Source organism: Varroa destructor, unplaced genomic scaffold (assembly GCF_002443255.2).
Source record: "Varroa destructor unplaced genomic scaffold, Vdes_3.0 BEIS01000001.1, whole genome shotgun sequence".
NCBI classification, from domain to species: domain Eukaryota; kingdom Metazoa; phylum Arthropoda; class Arachnida; order Mesostigmata; family Varroidae; genus Varroa; species Varroa destructor.
The window spans coordinates 71,249,090-71,267,668 of NW_019211454.1; the positions used below are offsets into that span (position 1 = coordinate 71,249,090).

General features: G+C 39.4%; 1 protein-coding gene across 11 annotated transcripts in view; it reads right to left on the reverse strand.

Moving 5' to 3' along the window:
- LOC111246035 (rab11 family-interacting protein 4-like) overlaps positions 1-18,579 on the reverse strand; it is an 85,526-nt gene that overhangs the window by 16,192 nt on the left and 50,755 nt on the right. For 9 of the 11 annotated variants that reach the window (XM_086977257.1, XM_086977254.1, XM_086977253.1 and 6 more), the window contains exons 5-14: positions 12,466-12,644; positions 10,754-10,855; positions 8,544-8,636; positions 7,854-7,932; positions 5,713-5,816; positions 5,410-5,566; positions 4,505-4,654; positions 4,120-4,242; positions 3,650-3,805; positions 3,119-3,278 (exon numbers count right to left, since the gene is read on the reverse strand). In XM_086977257.1, the coding sequence (XP_086833383.1) occupies positions 3,119-3,278; positions 3,650-3,805; positions 4,120-4,242; positions 4,505-4,654; positions 5,410-5,566; positions 5,713-5,816; positions 7,854-7,932; positions 8,544-8,636; positions 10,754-10,855; positions 12,466-12,644 (1,303 nt within the window). Of the gene's footprint in view, positions 1-3,118; positions 3,279-3,649; positions 3,806-4,119; positions 4,243-4,504; positions 4,655-5,409; positions 5,567-5,712; positions 5,817-7,853; positions 7,933-8,543; positions 8,637-10,753; positions 10,856-12,465; positions 12,645-16,293; positions 17,432-17,652; positions 18,021-18,579 lie in introns of all 11 variants that reach the window. The other 2 variants (XM_086977261.1, XM_086977260.1) reach the window with 2 other exon arrangements.

Below are 18,579 nucleotides of genomic sequence, written 5' to 3' on the forward strand. Positions count from 1 at the left end.
TAATTATATATATATATATATATATATATATATATATATATGTTAAACGAATCACATCTTGCAGATCCGTACGTTTCAAAAGATATCAAACAGTTTTTATGTTGGGCCCTACGTAAGACTGTTGGGCTATTACGTGCTATATATTGTTTCGGAAAATTTGGGCCATTGCGGTCAATGATGTTTATTATAAAGACGTCCTTTACAAAGCACCGACAGCTTCTATGCAATCTGTGTTGGCAACTATAGGCACTTCTTTAGAAGTAGCTTTGCTGGAAGTTCTATATAAGAAATGAGATGCAAATGTACTAGCTGTTCTGAATTCTCTGACATTATCCCGCTAATCTAAAATAGAGATATACGAATTAACTCATTGTCATAACGTAATAATTTGGACCTTCTGCTTTGTGAAGCTTCCAGCTCAGAAGCTACTTTTAAAAAGAATAAAACTACTACAGAATATTTGAGCCATATATATATTTCTCATTATTACATAATATTAAATGAATTGGGAGCTGTGTACATAACTTGACAGAAACGTGCATGCAGGTACTTGATGACATGTGTGGTAGCAAATTGTGCAGCCGTACTACTTGCACGATCTCTGCGTCGTACAGTAAGTACACCGAAGGTGTAGTCACACCTATGAATCTAGACTGAAGACCACTGATTTAAATATACAGACATTTTTTATTTCCTTTATTTGCGTTCGCCTCCTATGCTAAAACATGCAAACCTTAGCTTGACCTTAAGAATGAATGTGTGTGTGTGAGACTCCATGTACACGCACCTACTTCTGCCTTGCCAGCTTAAATTTATGCTGACTTTCTTCCTAACCTTGACATACACAATCATCATCGCTTTAAGTATTGCCATACGGCACTCATTCGAAGACTGTTGATATCGCTTGTTGTCCGGTAGCATGCAATCGGACTGCCGCTAGTAGTGGTGCTCCGCCATCTTTCCTTCTATCGAAATACTTATCTACATGTCTTGCAAGAATTCTACTGGGATGAATGGCGGCTGAAAAATTGAATCGACCCCTAATTGAATTAGTCTCGCGATCAGATTTGTTCTCAACTCGGTTCATTGAGACCGGTAGTTTACCATTCAATCTCTATACCTATTCAGCACTATCTGAGGCTTCTTTGTCATTTTTTTTAATGATAGCGGCGCCTGCTAGCTAAATACGCTTAGTATTTACTATTCTAATTGTTTTGCTTTGTACATTGAAAGCTTTTTGTCTACTTTATCTTTCAGCATGATCTTTTGCGAATGGCTTATTTAAGCCGTCGATCTTTCATTTGTTTTATGTCGAACTTTTATTATGGAATGTTGTGTTTAATCTGATTTGAATCCGTACTGTGGTGTCTGGTTGTTTATTCTTTGCGCGTCCTTCAAAACAGTTCCGGCTGCGGGTTATGCACGTTTGGGGCACGCAGGCATGCCCAATTGTTGGTGGCATTTCTATTCTCAGACAGTTGGCTACTTTTGCTTATGATGTTCACCCCTTTACTACACGGTCACACGTTATGTGGAAGTTCTACCGAACTAATCAACTAGGCTGACACCTTGCATTTTACTTCCTCGTGTTTCAGCCACAGTTACATATTACCATATCGAAAAAAAAAAACCTATGTCGTCGTCTTAGTTCTGGACATGGCATGCATACAGCTTTTAATCGTTGCTAGCAGAAACAAACTGTTGTACCACTAAAAAATCAGCAACCGCATATAAGTAAAAAAGGAAAGTTTGAAGATTTCAATAATAGAAAAATAGCTACTAATACAAAAATCTAGACCAAATGACGCTTCCGGGTAGTTCAGGTATTCGGGTTTCTTCTACATAAATCTAGTAACTATTAAGTACATATGTGCTATCTTTGTTTATAACAAGCAGCGATTTTTTCGTCAGAAAGTTACATTCGTGCAGGAAATCACGCAGCTCGAAAACTAACTGAAACCATGATCAAAAACAACTGCTCAATGATTATTAATCAAATTAAGATTTCCCTCAGTTGATAGCCATTTTATGTTCTTTGATATATACGTATATATACTATTCTCTGTAGATCATCTCCTGCTACTCCTTCAATCCTTAAAGCATTGGGTAGCCTCGACGGTAACTTCATTTTAAGTATTAAGAATATTAATAGCGTTGAAACATCATAATAATGATTAATCATTCTTCATCAATTGTTATCTACACTCTACATTTTCATTAGTTTCGTACCGTGCATCGTTTCAATCAGATCAGTGTACATTAGACACGTATCACGGAGTGTGACGATATTTTTCTCATAGAAGAAACATTTTAATAATTTTCTACTCTTCAGTTTGTTATTCCCCCTTACTTTTGACACAATGCAGATGGACGTCACTCGCGTATATCTTCTTATTAGGTCAATAAGCATTGAGCAGGTACAATATTACTTCAGGATTGCCTGTTTACGTAAGTAGAATTTCGCTTGAAGGATAGGCGGCATTTTTCCTATGGCTTCGTCTTATGCTACTTATTAAGATAAATCTAAACATGTGTATAGTCATATAATTGTAATGCTACTTAAAAGTTATGTTTTGTACCGCTTTTTACAGAACCCTTTTAATTGCTTCAATGCTCCGTGCCCAGTTATTTTCAGTGCAGTACCATGATCGTTAACAGCTACCAGATATACATACATTCGCGTTTCGCTATGGCAGGTTTGTGTTCAGTTCCCTTGTCTATTTGATTTTTCCTCATCAGGACCCGCTTGACATCACAGAGTTTCGACACCGTTGTAAAACATCGTAGAATACATGCAAATAATATAGTAACCGCGTCTGAGACGAGGAGCAAGAGATAGTATCACTAGTATTTGATTGGAGCTTACAAAGAGAATTAATATTCGATGTTGCTAAAAGGTTTCTATCATCATCATCTGAAAATTCCCGATTTCGCCAGCTGTCTGAAAAGTTTGGGTAGATCAGAAAGTACAGTCAACACACTGAGCAGGTCTCTCACACAGCCACTTAGCTTGCTGACGTACAAACTAAGCTAATTAACTGTAAAAGCGTGGGGATAGTCTAGATCTTCTTTTCGAGCATCTGCGGGTAGGTCATGATGATATTTGATAACACCGTACCAATATATTCACGTAGATCGACATTGGTGTCTTGTAATCTGCGAAGCTGTCCCACTAGTTCCTCTTTGGAGAGCATGTTTAGATCGTCGGTTTCTGCAGCCCAGTTGTTATCATGCGTTGCTGAATCACTACTGTTTAGAAGACGTTGACCCTGGCCAACCTAGCGTAAGTAAAATTACACACACGCATAAGTTAGAAACCATCATAAAAGCAGCTATATTTAATATATACATATACGGCTAATGAGTTCCGGTTTGCTCCGTGCAAGTAGAATCGCCCTACATGTATATTTTGGGATTGCGTATGTAGAGAGGAAGTTCTGTGCACCTCGATTTAATGCGTGTACATCAGTGGGAATTATTAGATACAGAGCAAACGTACCCTAAGGATTCCGTCAAACGTATGTGAAATATATTAAAATGCGTCAAAGATAGTTGATATTGACAGTGCCTCAATAGGGTTACACTTAGTTTTTTTTTACACTAAAACTAAGCTAGTGGTCATCGCAGCTAAGAATGTGTAGATGCTTACTTTCAGCCCTATGAGCTCTTCATCGAGTTCCTCGTTTCGTTCCTTGAGGCGGCGATTGTCATGCTGTAGCCTTTCGAGCTCTTTTTCCATTGTTTCGCAATGCAACGGAAGATTCTGGATAAAGGATGCTGACCGCTCTCGAAGCTTGTCACCTTCCTGCGGCCATTCAGATCGAGGTTGTTGTTGTGATTCTTATTGTTATAGCCGTAACATGATCAGAGCTTCACAGACTAAATCTTGCAGCCTAACAAACAGGCTTATCCTGTCCCACTTAGGTGCTTAATCCTTACTTTGCAAATTCCTACGACTGTGTCTTGTGCAGTACTGTTGACTGAATAACAGCTCTTGCTAAATCCAGCCGAAAATCAGGCAGATTTGCAAATAAGGGTTAAGGTAAATCTGGCTCGCATCAAGTGAAATTTGTCGCGAGGATAACTTGTCTATTGCAAGTTACTTATATAAAAAGTTACCTGCGGAGTGACGTTACGTTGTCGCAAGTGTTGGAGCTCTTCCAAGCGGTGCGTAAGATCCTGGATCACTTCTTGTAAAACTTGCTTTTCTTTTTGGAAATCCTCGCGTTCTCTACGGCTTACCTTTAAAAAGCACATTTGAAAATTTAGCTGTACCTTAGAAAAAAGGAGAGGATAAGTTTAAAGAAGACTTACATAAAATATAATATGTAAAAAAAAACGCGTTATAACAGTAGCTAGGTAGTGCCCTAGTCAGGATTTGGTTTGAGCCCGCCAAACATATAGTCAAAACGGGTTGTGTAGTAAACGTTGATGTCATTGAAAGCCTTAACAAAAATCTAGTTCACCGGAAATTTTTCGACCGGTTTTTGTTATTAAAACTCACCTCTTGAAATGCCCGGAGATCTTGTTTAGTTGTCTGAAGTTCGTGCGTCGCTTCTGAAAGCTGTTCAGAGTCGATCTTTTTTTCCTGCTTCAACTGGTCGTATAAGGTGCGTAACTTAACGGTCTCCTCCTTGGTGGCCATGTGCTCGTTCTGTTTAATATGTGTAACATTACGAGTAGGTGAATATTTCTATAATGCTAATCATACCGATATGAGAATTTAGCGAGCAAAAAAAATTTTTATTTTTATTAGAAGCATAAACTTCGATGGGCACTTTGATAAAAGCTACGCTCCGAGTGCCTCTTTACAATGTGACTTATATCCAATATAGCCATTATATATATATATATATGTATATATAACAGCCCTCTCCAGATTTACGCACAAACTTTCCACATGAATAACTAATTTCTGCATGATGTCATAACGGCGCCGTTTTTCGAAAAAGCTAAGAATGACAAATTTAAGAGTAAATTAATTTTTACAATCGGTCAGTATTTTTACTATATTTTTGATATGGGCTTTTATTAACAAGTCTGGCTTTCGTCACACCGTTGTGTTCTTTGTCGTCGTACAATATCAATTCGATTCGTTCGCTTGTTCCTGTTGCCCATCGACCGCGTTTTTTCGATCTTCTTATTTAACAGTTCCCAGCTTTAACACATAAGTGCCTTCTTTAACGATTATTAGTACCTTCGTAGTGATATAATACACACATACGTTTCATAACATATCGTGCCGGCATACAGGTGAAACTTTGACCACTTTCTAGACTTGACCAGTTTAATTCGTTGTTGAGGGAAGCGAAACGTTCTACTAAATGAAGCTCTCATAATTTCTGACATCATTTAGATCATCGAAACTCTACTGATGACTAATATAGAATCGGATAAATCGGATCTTACCTGCAGTTCGAGTATTTTATTCACATGCTGCTCTGATTCAAGGGCCCTTTCTCGATCCTTCCTCTCCATCATAGTGGTGAATTGCTTGCGCTCTTCACGCACTCGTTCTTCAGTCTTACACTCTAACTCACGAATATTCTCCTCAAGCGCGTGAATTCTATCACATAGTAATTAAATTAGAATGGCTCAGCTCATCTGAAGTAGTCGATTTAAAGGAATATTGCTCTCAAGCTAATTTTAATAGGCAAAGTTCGCTAACATATTCATCTCGACTGATAGAATTGCCTACAGATGTTACCGCACCTCTGTGTAAGTAACGAGTTCTCTTGTTTGGCGCGTTGGTAGAGATCTTTACTGGTGGCGAGATCCTCTGTTAAGGCTGTGATCTGAATCTCCATTTCTTGTACCTGCAGAAGGCACGTAATTGGTCTTAGTATTAGAGATACTTAGAGACTACAGAAACGATATAGTATTAGATAGTTCCAAAGGAATGCTTTGAATTCTAAGTGTAATTGACTCGACACGAAGTCAAAGGTATCTAGGTCCTTCTTCAAATTTATGCCGCCTCACGTATCCCTAAGTCCTATACGCGAACATGTCGCACGTACGGATTATACTAGACTTTAGACTTTTTAGATTATGCTATACAATAGAGCTTTAAGGCTCCTAAACGTACATGAGGTAAGACAAAGTGCTTTACATTCATGTTTGGCTAAAAGGTTATCTATTGTTCTCCATAGAAAATTGGTACGTGGAATCGTATGATTCCAGGTTGTAACATTTCGAGGACGGAAGGTAATTAAAACTTTCCTGAAAGTTTTTCGCATGATTCAATTTTATCTTTTCAACATTATTTAAAGAAACTGTGTGAAATGGTGGAAAATTCTATAAAGTGCCACTTTACTGCCGCTCCAAGTATAAATAATTCTAGTACACCCTATTTTAATATTTTTAATGAGTATTTCCTGTCTATCGCAGTTACCTTGACGCTATTAAACCTTTCACTATTTCTTTCAATAGGACTTTGAACATAGAACTGGCTCTCACGAATCAGCCTTACATATGTTCAAATCATGGCGGAAAAGCAACGGGAGAGCTTAAATGGTTTATTGTTATGGCTCATTTAGCATTTTCTCTGTAAATAAATGTTACTTTCGATGTCGTTGCAACAGTCCTGTACGATAGGGATAATTTGACGAACAGCTCAGGGAAGGGTTACTAGCCAGTTGCATCCCGAATTACAACGGTAGCACATCATCCAAACAAGCACGGCAAGACAATAGCAGTGGCAACGACAACAATAAATGTCGCAGTGGGCTGCCCTTCCATCTATCTGAAAATATCTTTTCACCCCTTATAGCACCTCTTCTGTTTGCGTTCTGGATGTGTCGTGGCAGTCTGGCGACGATCAGCATTATTCGATATTTTGAACTCCCGTGAGCTGAAATGGCGCGGTAACGCGCTGCATAGCCACACAGCTAACACACAGTGTTAGGCTGCAGTTACTCGAATCGATAGTGACGTGATCTGACATAAACGCAAAAATAAATCGAAATCTATAGCGCTTAGCAACGGCAACTACGACCGCATCCGTCCGAGGTCACGGCAGAGCATTCGAAATATAGAAAAGGGGCAGGATAGAATAACTACTATGGCATTTTTTTGCCGTAGGACTTTGAAACGACAACAATGACGCCAGCAAAATGTAATACGTACTGAGACGAGAAGCAACCGATTAGCTAAGGATCAAACGATAGGGAAACGACGGTAGACGAATATGGCTCTTTCGGTCGAGAACAGGCGCATGCACGTCAGTGTGAAAGCCTGCACTCTGGTCCTAGCGCTTCAAGATATGAAATAGTTGCGTGCGGGACAGGCCCAGTGTGTCTACAAGGTTCGACTTAATAGATTATTCACTCAGAGAAAGTGGTGTTTTACTGTTCTTGATCGACAGAGACGCGAATAAATTGATCCTCTTCCGCGTTAAGGCCCCAGCTTTCCTTTTTATAACATCCGTTGCAACATCAAAGGCAACAACTGATTCAGAAAGCGATATTTTCGGGCCAAGTAAGCGAAGCGCTATTATTACAGGCCAGTCATGGGTTATCTTCTGCTTGTGTATGTTACATATGGTTGATTGTAACCGCATTGGAGTAAAATGTTGTTAATCCATACTTTGTTTTGCAATTAATCGATCAGTACTACCAGTTTTCGGTCAATCTAGCAGTGGAACAAATCAATATTTCTGCTGTAAGCTCGATGCCATGCATAATAACTAGTGGATCGAATTTGACAAAAAAAAATTGTCGAAAAATGTATAGCGTCTAGAATATCGCTAAAACGGTTGTACTGGATGCTTTGGCAACAAACTAAAATGTCTTCCAAAATAGAAGGGACACTCTTAACGAGAATGCCTAAACATACCTACGAAAAAGGTATCTTACCTTATCGGTCAGATCGTCAAGCACCTGCTGGTCAGCAAGGGAGTCCAGCTCATTATTTTGCTCGTAGGAGAATGACGATCTGAAACGTCACAAACCATTAGCTTCACTATAAACAACTTTAGAAAAACTTCAATAAAAATTCAGCAAAGAAAGATGTAATCTACAGGGCGATTCGAACTATAACTAAAAGCATTAATTATTACAAAACTTACCCTTAGCTATGAGAAAATAGGTAAGTTGTTATCGCAAGCTGTTGGATATAATTTAACTAGATTATTGTTTGTAAGAAACTAGCCTGCTTCTATAGTTCTAGAGCGAATAACAAATTCGGTAGAAAATATCGCAATATTATTGATTCACTATAGCCTTTTTTAATAGCAAGAAGAAACGGCTTATTTCTTCATTTTATACCAACGCTGCTTCACTGCTGCTAACAATAATCATCGCCATTTGCTTTCAGAAAGTTCGTCTCTACGATCCGTTCTTCCTAGTCATTCTCTTCCTAAACGAGTAGTTCCCGCCGCAATGACGCTGCCACTATAGAGAATGAATGATTTTTATGTCTTCTAGTACAATATAGTAGCTACGACAGTCTCATTGTGACGTTGCTTAATCTGAGAACAATTATGATAATCATTACGTTGCGTTTAAATGGAGCGCGTATTTTTCATGACTACCGAGCACACCTACCTTCGAGACTGGGCTGAATTGAAGGAGGCATTTGCTACAGCTGCGGCCGATAGCTCTCTTCCAAGAGACGAACCAGCAAAGCGCTTTGAAGAACTATGAATCGTAATTGCAGAAATATGGTATAAAAATTGTAAGTTACCTTTTCTTACTCGGGCAATGATTTCGAACTCTAGGGGGCAGGTCTGTGTACGGCATGCAACAAATACGGATTCAATCGTTACGTTACGCATAGTTGCAACTCGTTGCATACGGTTTCTTTCAAAGATGATATACTTAGAAAATAAGTACAAAACATAGTCGTCTTCAGAATACGTCAAGGCTTACAAACGACAGACAACAATCTAAAATTTTCTGTCTTCCCTTTAATCACCATAGCAATGATTATATGCATTTATGTTCGATGAGGCTCATCAACGTCGTGATGCACGCTAGCATCATAGCTAATTGGTGGTGATCGGAACTTTTCAGATCTCAATTATTACCTCGTTCAGCTATTATTTGGCCGTGGAGCGTTGTTTTTTTTAGTTCAAACATGGATCTGTCCACCTACGCGGCAGACTTAATGTCACTATTACGATCTATTTTGTTGGTATTGGTAGTAAGTTATTAACCAATAAGCGATGTGGTTTCGACGGTCCATGCATATCTGTTGGTTTCTGGCGTCAGGATGAACGCGGTAAACAACAATAGTAACCATGCGCCCGTCCTATGCACTTCACGACGTCGAAAGTCGCCAGGAAGCTTATTGTTTAGTAATTACGAAATCACACAGAAAATAACGCGTCCGCTACAAGCTGCAGGCGATCTGCAACTCAGTCATCATTATCTTTTCTATGCGACGGCGGCCAAGCAGGCCCGATAGTCGAAACGCTGCGCAGTAATCGTCGGAATCAGGTGCCGTGGCTAATTCAACAACGTGCCTGGATCATGTACGATGACGCCAACTTCTGCATATTTTCGCTTGCGTTTACGTATATTTAATTATTGTTGACATGCGCAATGCGATATATAATCTTTCATCCTCAGAGATTCATCGGAGAAGATATGGGGCGTATCAAATCAGCGCCGTTGTTCGAGCATCCATTTACTTATATAGAACTTACTAAAGAAACAAAGCATCATGTAACATAGTATTCGGACGCGTCGAGCATCTTCATAGAATAACGGATAACTGTAAGGTGTTCGGACATGATCGGATCCATTCCGGCTATAGGTATCGAGTTAGTGCTGACGTATGTATGTATGTATGTATGGGCGTATGTGCTTCGGTCGTTCGAAGATCGCAAGCGCACTATAGAAAACGTCTGACACATCAGCCTGTTTTGGTGGCATTAAGAATACGGTAGTAAAAATTACGATGGTAACCATTTGCTTAACAAGTAGTAATACTAATAGCTGGGGTGGTTTTGACATAAATTGATCGGTTTTTCTTACTAATGGCTTTTGTATAAATAGCATACTGTCGTGCCGCCCAGTAAAAAGTAATTCTGCATCGAAAGTTACCCTTGACCGATCGACGAACAGCTCCAGATAGCACTAAGCAATCTGTCTTAGCGACCGTTATTATCGGAACAAACTGATTTGGATATTTCCTGTTCACGAGTGAAACGAATTTGCTCATTGTCGCTCATGCAAGTTACCTAAGTATATTTGCGGTTATTTTTTTTCGAAAAAAAAATTTCAACAGCGTTTCATTTCAGACGGTTATTTTAGCAACTAGAATATCTAAATTTTGCTTTTTTTTTTTTTTCTAAATATTCAAATTTGTTAAGCTTATTTCTAGAAACTTTTTAATTGGCGGACATGTTTTTTGTAGCTGCAGTGCCAGAATTTCGTTTTACCTAATAAATTTATAAATGGTGTATATATACAGTATATATGGCAATATTAGTGCTTACCGATGTCACGGAACTACTGACAAAACATAGTGCGCGCTCATAACCTCCAGTGTTTATGGCATGCAAGGCTAGTCTTTCTTATGTACCGTACCACCTGAGTTATTAACGCATGCGAACTGTCTTTTGCGGACCGGGAGGTGCGCTTACCTCCTTCCAATAGACATTTCATTACCACCACCATCATTAGCGTGAAGATATCGTCAAGTTGCGTGTGCCCCATTGCAGTAAGGTAATGCACTAATTTCATAAACTATTCTGAGTCAGTGCATTCAATATAGCGCTACTGTAAACTTATCAAAATTTCTAACTAACCAAGAACTTCTCCGTATACTCGTCCTACTCCAGGCATTTCGGTTGGCAAGGCGACGACTGTTCGGGGACCCTGGGGAGGTTTCCCGGAAACTGTCCGAGTTTCTGCGAAACGCGTTATTTAATGGCTTTAACAACCCTTATGCTCTGTTTTTATTAATAAGTTATACATATATGCACTAGTTAAGAGCGATTGTATGATAGTATAATTAAGGGCGAAATCCCGCGTCACCAAGAATAGCTGAAAATTCACTACATAAAAAACGATACGACCTATTTTACATAGCTATCTGGATAGGCGTTAAATAGGGTTGGCATAACCTCTATCGACTTTTCTTATGAGCGTTGCTTTAAATCAGATATTTTTCTGATGTCAGTATTGATTACAAATGCACTTCTAATGGACACCAGTTCTTAATTATAGGCAATTCCAGAAGTTAAATTTACGTTAACAAATCGTTTTGGCCATTTATCGTGTTTTTTCTTTATTAGATCTTTGCTTTTTATACCGCTTGAATTTGAATGAAATAGAACGCCGATACGGGCGTAACAATAACAATGCCTGTCTCTTTAGACTCGGAAGCGGAAACGAATCTATAGGATGCCAAAGGTGATTTCTGCAGCAACGCGTCTGTAATTCCAAAGAACCTAAGATGCCTTTTTGTGGCGTGCTGATAACTTCGTCGATGTCTTCAAACACTAACAATATAATACCTCATTTGTAGATTTACGATGCTGGCAAGATATATGTAGGATGTTTATCGTTTTGTTACAAAGTAGGCATTTTTAGGGGAGGAACAATACAAGAGATTTCACGGTAGGGGTACACATATTGTGAATAATCCATATATAATATACACAGGAAACAGTCTTAGGCCGTTAGTACATGCCGCATATGCAGGCAACACAAAACGCTATTTTATATTCTGAAGCGGAAGATTTCGAACAACAGATACAAACTGGATCATTACGATTTAAAACAAAGCCAGTACCGTTTCATGTATAATTAATATCAAAAGTACACAAATTCCCATATTACATGAAAAAGCTTAATTGCTACCTAATCGATTACATTGAAAAAGGCTACCGGACAACGGGCGAAGGTTGATCAATAACAGTGATCATGCTAAGATCAGAAGTATGTACGTCTATTGTCGCCGATCGACACTAGAATTGTATATAAAACCAGTTAGAATAAAAAAAAAGACTTTAATGTCTCTGTTATCTCAGACTATATATGTATGACTGCCGTTAGGCCCTTCTAAAGCAAGGAAAGAACGTCTAAAGTACAGCTTTTATAATTCGGTCATTTTAGATGACGCAAGATAACAGTGAATAGTTCATTGAATCTCCAAGACACAATATAGGGTAACAGAACCTACCTAAGGCTGATTGAGCTAGCCAACTGAAAATCATGAGACTTTTTCCGATGTGTACGAATAATCTTTTACAGACGGAGTGATGACAAATTCATAAGAAGTCCTAGTGTTTTTTGTTGTTTTTTTTTCTTAAAAGAAAACGTTTTACGTAGAAGGACACAGTTAGCATGTTTCTTGGGTATAGTTGAAAACAGGGCGAACGGAAACACCTGTGAAGATATTAACGCTCAAATAGCCTTACTGTTTTGTCGCATAATAAGACAACATGTGAGTAGCGAAGTTAAACATCTGAAGCTATACTCAGTATTCGCTCGCTCACTGGCGAGCATTGTTTACCTTAAGTTAGAAGTTAGGGGCGGCTGAGTATCTTCTTCTTCCTCGTATTCGAAACGCTCCTCGGCGCGTTCGCCCAACCCAGAATCAGCGGGTGACTGAGCCCGCATTAGGGATGACAGCGACGCTCCTTCAGAGGACGGCAGAACTCCCACTGCGGACGCCGTAGACGATGTAGGACTCTAAAACGATCGTACATATAACAATATTCAACAGCAGTGTGAGTGAAATTCCTCGACAAACAGATGAAGTAGGTTTTATGTTGATGACTAACTATGCAGAGTCTTGATTACGGCAGAATAATGAGACTCAAAAATTTAAAAACCCAATGGATAGTCATTTCTTGTGATAAGAATGAGCATTTTCTCATGTTACAAAAGTTTCCCGTGTGCTGTATCGTTTTTCGCCATAAGCAATTGTATTCTAACTAATCTCAGCTACATTGGTACCGTCAGCGTAGCCGCGTGCTACAAAGCCAATGCTGATACATATTGTAAAATGTATCCTTTAATATCTATTTAAGAACGTGAATTTGTCATATATGTAGTTGCCGTAACTAACAACATGTAACTACCATACAACTAACATACAGTTGGGCCGAAAACTGGTAAGAGAAATTTACGGTTTCGACTTTGAGTTCGGGTGAACATTTTGGAACTAAAGAGGTTAGGTATATGTCACGTCTTGCGAACAAACGCCTCGTTTCCTTTCAGTTTCAACTGAAAACAATTTACTACCGTTTTAACTTGTGGGGAGTATTATCACTCTAACTTCCGGAGCTACATCTTAATGGGAGTAGCTTGACAGGCAATTCATACGAGAAATAATGCACGACTCATACGCATATCTTGAAACATATTAAACTTGACAGTGAAACATGAAAAAAAATTGCTCATTAAATTGAATTGTATACTTCAAGAGCTTGCGATTTACTTTCTATCACTATGAAATGAATTACGTTTTATTATTGGCATTGCATTGTTAGACGAATTTTGGGGACGATTGCATTGAATGTGTCCAGGGGTTACCGAATCGTAATTCTCTATACCAAATTGTATTGGTTTTCCTGGCTATACCATTATTTTAATAGTTTTTCTTTAATTTAGTACAGGCATATAAGATGGTAAAATAAGATTCTAAATATATATTCTGACCGATAAAATCTACTCGAATAGACACGGTTTTGCTGGTCGACAGCCGAAAGCCCTGGAAGCTTCTTGTTCTATGCCAGTACCCCCCCCCCCCCCACCCCGGCCTGCGCTCCCATCAACGATAATGTTACATGCCAACAGGCAGTTCGTCATGCATTAAGGTGGGCGTCACAGGATTTTACGAAACCAAAGATAGCCGCACGCACATAACAACCAAACAAATACACTAAGGTACGAAATAAGCGTCCTTAAGAGCGATTCGAGATGTTTTGCCTATTTCCAGCAAGTCCCAAACATATTACAAAAGTGTATTATCATTTTCTAATAAAATAAACCAAACTGTATTATTAGACTCTTTACAGAAAAACTAATTAGCTCAATAGAGACAGCTGAGTTAGTGTTAAGGACACGCTAACCTCTCCGTTCGTTTGACTAAATTAAATCTGATATATTGATACAGGACGGCTAAAGGTGTTCCTAATTGTTTTTATCAGCGATGGTACATTTGCCTCTGGCTATTCTCATTTTGAAGTCAGCTCTCAGTCTTCTTAAATAAACGAACGTATAGAACAATACTCAGAAAAAATCTTAAAAGCTACGCGTTCCTTGCATTTTTACCCACCTTTCAGATCAAAGTTGATTTGATACTGAGATGATTAGGTTATCTACAAATTCTTATTTTTTTGCCCCTTGACAAGGATGTTTTGGTACTTGTTTAAGGTCTAAGCTCAGTAAGTTGCGACATCCCATTGTCATACGATGTATGCGTTGCACTCATAATGCAGTCTACTATATGAGCCAAGTTACGACAGTCAAGATTGCAACTGTAGATGATTTTATTGTTCCTAATAGTCGTTAGACAGTGGAGAACATTGTCAATAGTATCGAAAGCCAACTTGCTTCCAAGCGATAAAAGCCGAACGAAAGCCGATTTCGATTTGTTACAAGGTTATGTCGGATGTGCTACAGTGCGCAACGGCGTTGATACGTACCCACCCTGTAATCTACCTCTTCTGTATGACTGGATGGGTTTGTAAAACCAGGATTGCTCTTGAATCTGCGTCTGCTGTCTCGTGTTAAGGATGCGTTTATCTTGTGTGCCACAAGTACTCAGTACCAAAACAATAGCATTACACCCAATTTCAAAGCAAACATTTTTTCCTTATTAACCCCCTGTCATTCACAGCAATAACGCCAGCGGCAAGTACCAAAACGATCTTAGATACACAGAGCAGCGACCACCTAGGTATCACTGGACCGACACGATCAGAGGACACGATCGTAAATATAAATAGTACGAATCTGCGCATGCGCATTTACGTAAAGGATAAAGGATACATCGGCTGACTGTGCTGTCTTGCCGTTCGTTCAGCTGTTCAGATCAGCCGACGCTGTGAGCAAAGTCGTAAAGGCGACCGATGATGAGCAACGAAAATTACAGGCATCATTAAATTGACAGCTCGATGCAAAGTCGCGAAACATTATCTACGATAACAATCTATAACGAGCGTTCGTCTTGGATGTTTGGCACAGGGGCGCCAGCAGAGAAGGCACCCCTGTATAAATACTACAAAGCTGTTGCGATGACATGAAGGCTATGAGAAGTTTACGCATTTAGCCGAAATGATCTCCTGCATTTAGGCGTCTTGAATATGTTTTCATTTAAATCTAATAGTCATTCATATTTGGCAGGTAACTTTCAATTTGCTTTGAGAAAACAAAATTATTCTGACTTGTAGATGGTAAATCAGACGCTTCACGCCGACATGTCTATTAGAACAGACCTAACGCTACTGGCTCGAGTAACCACCAACGGCTCATCAAGTTTAGCGAGACGTAGAGTAGATAGAATTTATGCAGGAACAACTTCGCAACGCACAAACAATGTACCATGAACAATACCGAAAAACCAAACTAGTCGCAATGGCACATAGGAGAATGTGATGTTAACGTATTATTAATCAAAGAGTCCTGGTACGAAATCAGTTTTGCAGCCTATCAAGGATATCTTGCAGAACTAAATAAAAGGTCTTGCTTAGATTCACTACTAACAACAAAGTATTCATTTGGTTAGAATGGAAAAATAAAAAGCAACGACGACAAAGACAATCAGACCATTATGGCAGATATTCAGATATAAGCTAGAAAAACCATATTCCCAAACGTAAATTTGTTCATTAAATTACATGGCGACTTTAGGGAAAAGCTCTGTAGTTCTTTCCTAAATTGCAAAGTAGAGTGAAGCAGATTGTGTCGAAAAAGCCAGGTCACTTCAAAGCGACGGCGGTAAAAAATTAGTAACCAAAAGGCCGGTCTAATTAAACACACTTTAGGTGGAGCGATGTGATTCCGCTTCTTTTATGTGTTTTTATCATTCATATTTATGCTCATTTCCTTATGTCTGTCCAATTAGGTTAGGTTCAATCGTGAGTCATCAGGTTGTAAGACGTTTATTGCTGTGTAGCTCCCAAAACAATGTAACAAATAAAACCGATTACGCAATGAAACAGCAGTAGACTCACATAACTTCAAATTTAACAGAAATTTGAGGGAAGCGAAAGTCATTGGGAACTAGAGTGCTAGCCTCAGTTCGCTAAAGGATCGTAATAACACCATCAATCTACTCCGAACCGATATGAGTCAGGGGAAAAATTCAACGATAAAAATGGAGCTTATTTACGCGATGACGCATTTGTGCAGCTTTTTTTCCTAGCAGGCTCATGTGTGAGACTCCGTCCACCCTCATCTTCCGGCCAGATGAATACGGTCCCGTCCACAGCGATCGAAATGGCCGCCAGCAGAGCTGCTGAAGGTCTTCTTCACTTATTTCTCCCGCAGCGACTTCATTGAATAGCGCGTTTTTCAACTTCTTGGAACGAGTAACATCAACGATGCCGTCAGTGTTGCCGTGCAAAGCTGTTTAATCGAAAGCTGGCCGCGTGCGTTCCTTTTACTATAAATAGAAATAGAATTGGCAGACGCTGGCGGTTTCTACTAATCTTATCTGGGCACCACCTTCACCCGACCACGAACGAATTCACAGACGCAAACATAACGCTACGGCGGACGGACATACAACCAGCAAACGGACCTACGTTACACAACTTTTAAGGTTATAGTACCTGTTATTATTATAGGCGCACACCTGCATAATTCAACCCGCATCACACGTTAACATGTAGCGTGTGGCGTGTTGTATACAGCGAACAGCCTTATTTGTGTTTTTCTAGAGGTTGTTCAGATAGAAGTCGCTTAACCTTGATAGTAAAGCGGCTGTTGTAAAGCCTTTTACCTAGATTCGTAAATAATGTTCAATTATTTAACACCTTCTATGTGTGTGTGCTAGTTCGATCTACCGTTATACGATTTGAATTCGATGATGACAAATAATTTTATTGTAGTATTTTAGCGCAACATCTCGGTAGGCATTGAAATAAAGTCATTTCGATTGTGCTTCAATGTGGTCTCGTTTCAGGACTCCATAAAATCCTGAAATAAATCCAGATGCTTTCACCCAAGGATACATAGATTTTGATGGATGGCTTATAGACCTATTGAGTTTCTTGAGGTTTTACATAACTGCTGCTCACGCATAGGCATGAATGACTTACATTTATTCGTAAGTTATGTAAGAGCGTTAACAAATTGTATAGATGCACGGTTTAAAGATATATTAACAGCATAGATTAATTCCGCAACCCCCCCCCCCCCCTTTGGTTTCATAAGGTGTCTGTTCCACACATGTAGCCTTGATTCGGCATCGATCCTAAGCCCAAATCGTTGGTAAGGGTTGATTCAATTAACTGCCATCGTCAGAACTGGAACTCCAAAGAAAGTCATAAGTGAGTCTTTGCGCTCACCAACATGCCCTTCTTAAGCAGGGATCAGCTGTAATCTGTTAACATCTATTAAATAACTCATGTTGCTTTTAGTGTTACTTCACTGTATAAGAGTGAATAGACAGCACTGCCAGTATCATTCACATCGCCAGCACCGTCAATAGCCACAACGAGGACGATAGCAGTAACGTAATAATTACCGTTGCCGCAGCCCGATCCGTGGACAGCTGACGCCGCCATAGTTGCCGCTCCCGCAGCAGCTGCACATGCCAGTCTCTCTACCTGTTTTCGCTCGGTTCAGATTTAGGCTGCCGTTTGTCTATGGACAACGGGTGAGTGTAGGGTAACTGCACGATCGCAGTTATTTGTCTGTCCGCCTGACCAGCCGGTCACCGGCGTCGGGCCCGTGCACCGCTACACGGACGGCTTCATCACGTCGCGCTCGTTCCATCTCACACTAGGAGCTATTATAAATAAAACGCTCGCAAAAATCCCATCAAGCGACCAACGGCGAAAAGGTTAACAGTAGGACTGATTACCAGGGTTCCGCTTACTATATAGCATGGATCTGAATACGAACAAAAGTGCAGTCGGCAATCGGCGGCACATTATTATTATAATTACAATTACTACTACTATTTATTTCAGAATAACAACGGCAACAATAATAAGTACATAAATTATAATTAATGTTTTTAAGGCACACGTCCTAGGAACGAATTTGTCGAACCTGAATACAGCCACCTATAGCTGCCTAGCTAATTTTAAGACAAGCTGTGCGTCTTGATGTTGGAAAACAGTACAAGATAATCGTGTATATAGCTGCTACAGCTGAGATCATCAGCGTTTTCGTTGATGACAGTTTAATGGACACGACGATTCAATATACCGCTCATATTATTTATTATATCATCATATCACATATATTTAAAAGGCGTATCCATGCATCGTCAGTAATAGTAAACTGGTGATCACGTAACAGTATCGAGCGAAATTCTGTTGAACAGATCCTTTTGTCAAGTTAACTGATCGGTGTGAGTATATATATATATATACCGATAATGGCGCCTGACAACGTCTGTCTATATATAGGATTAACGAATACGCAGCAAAACAGCTGATATTTG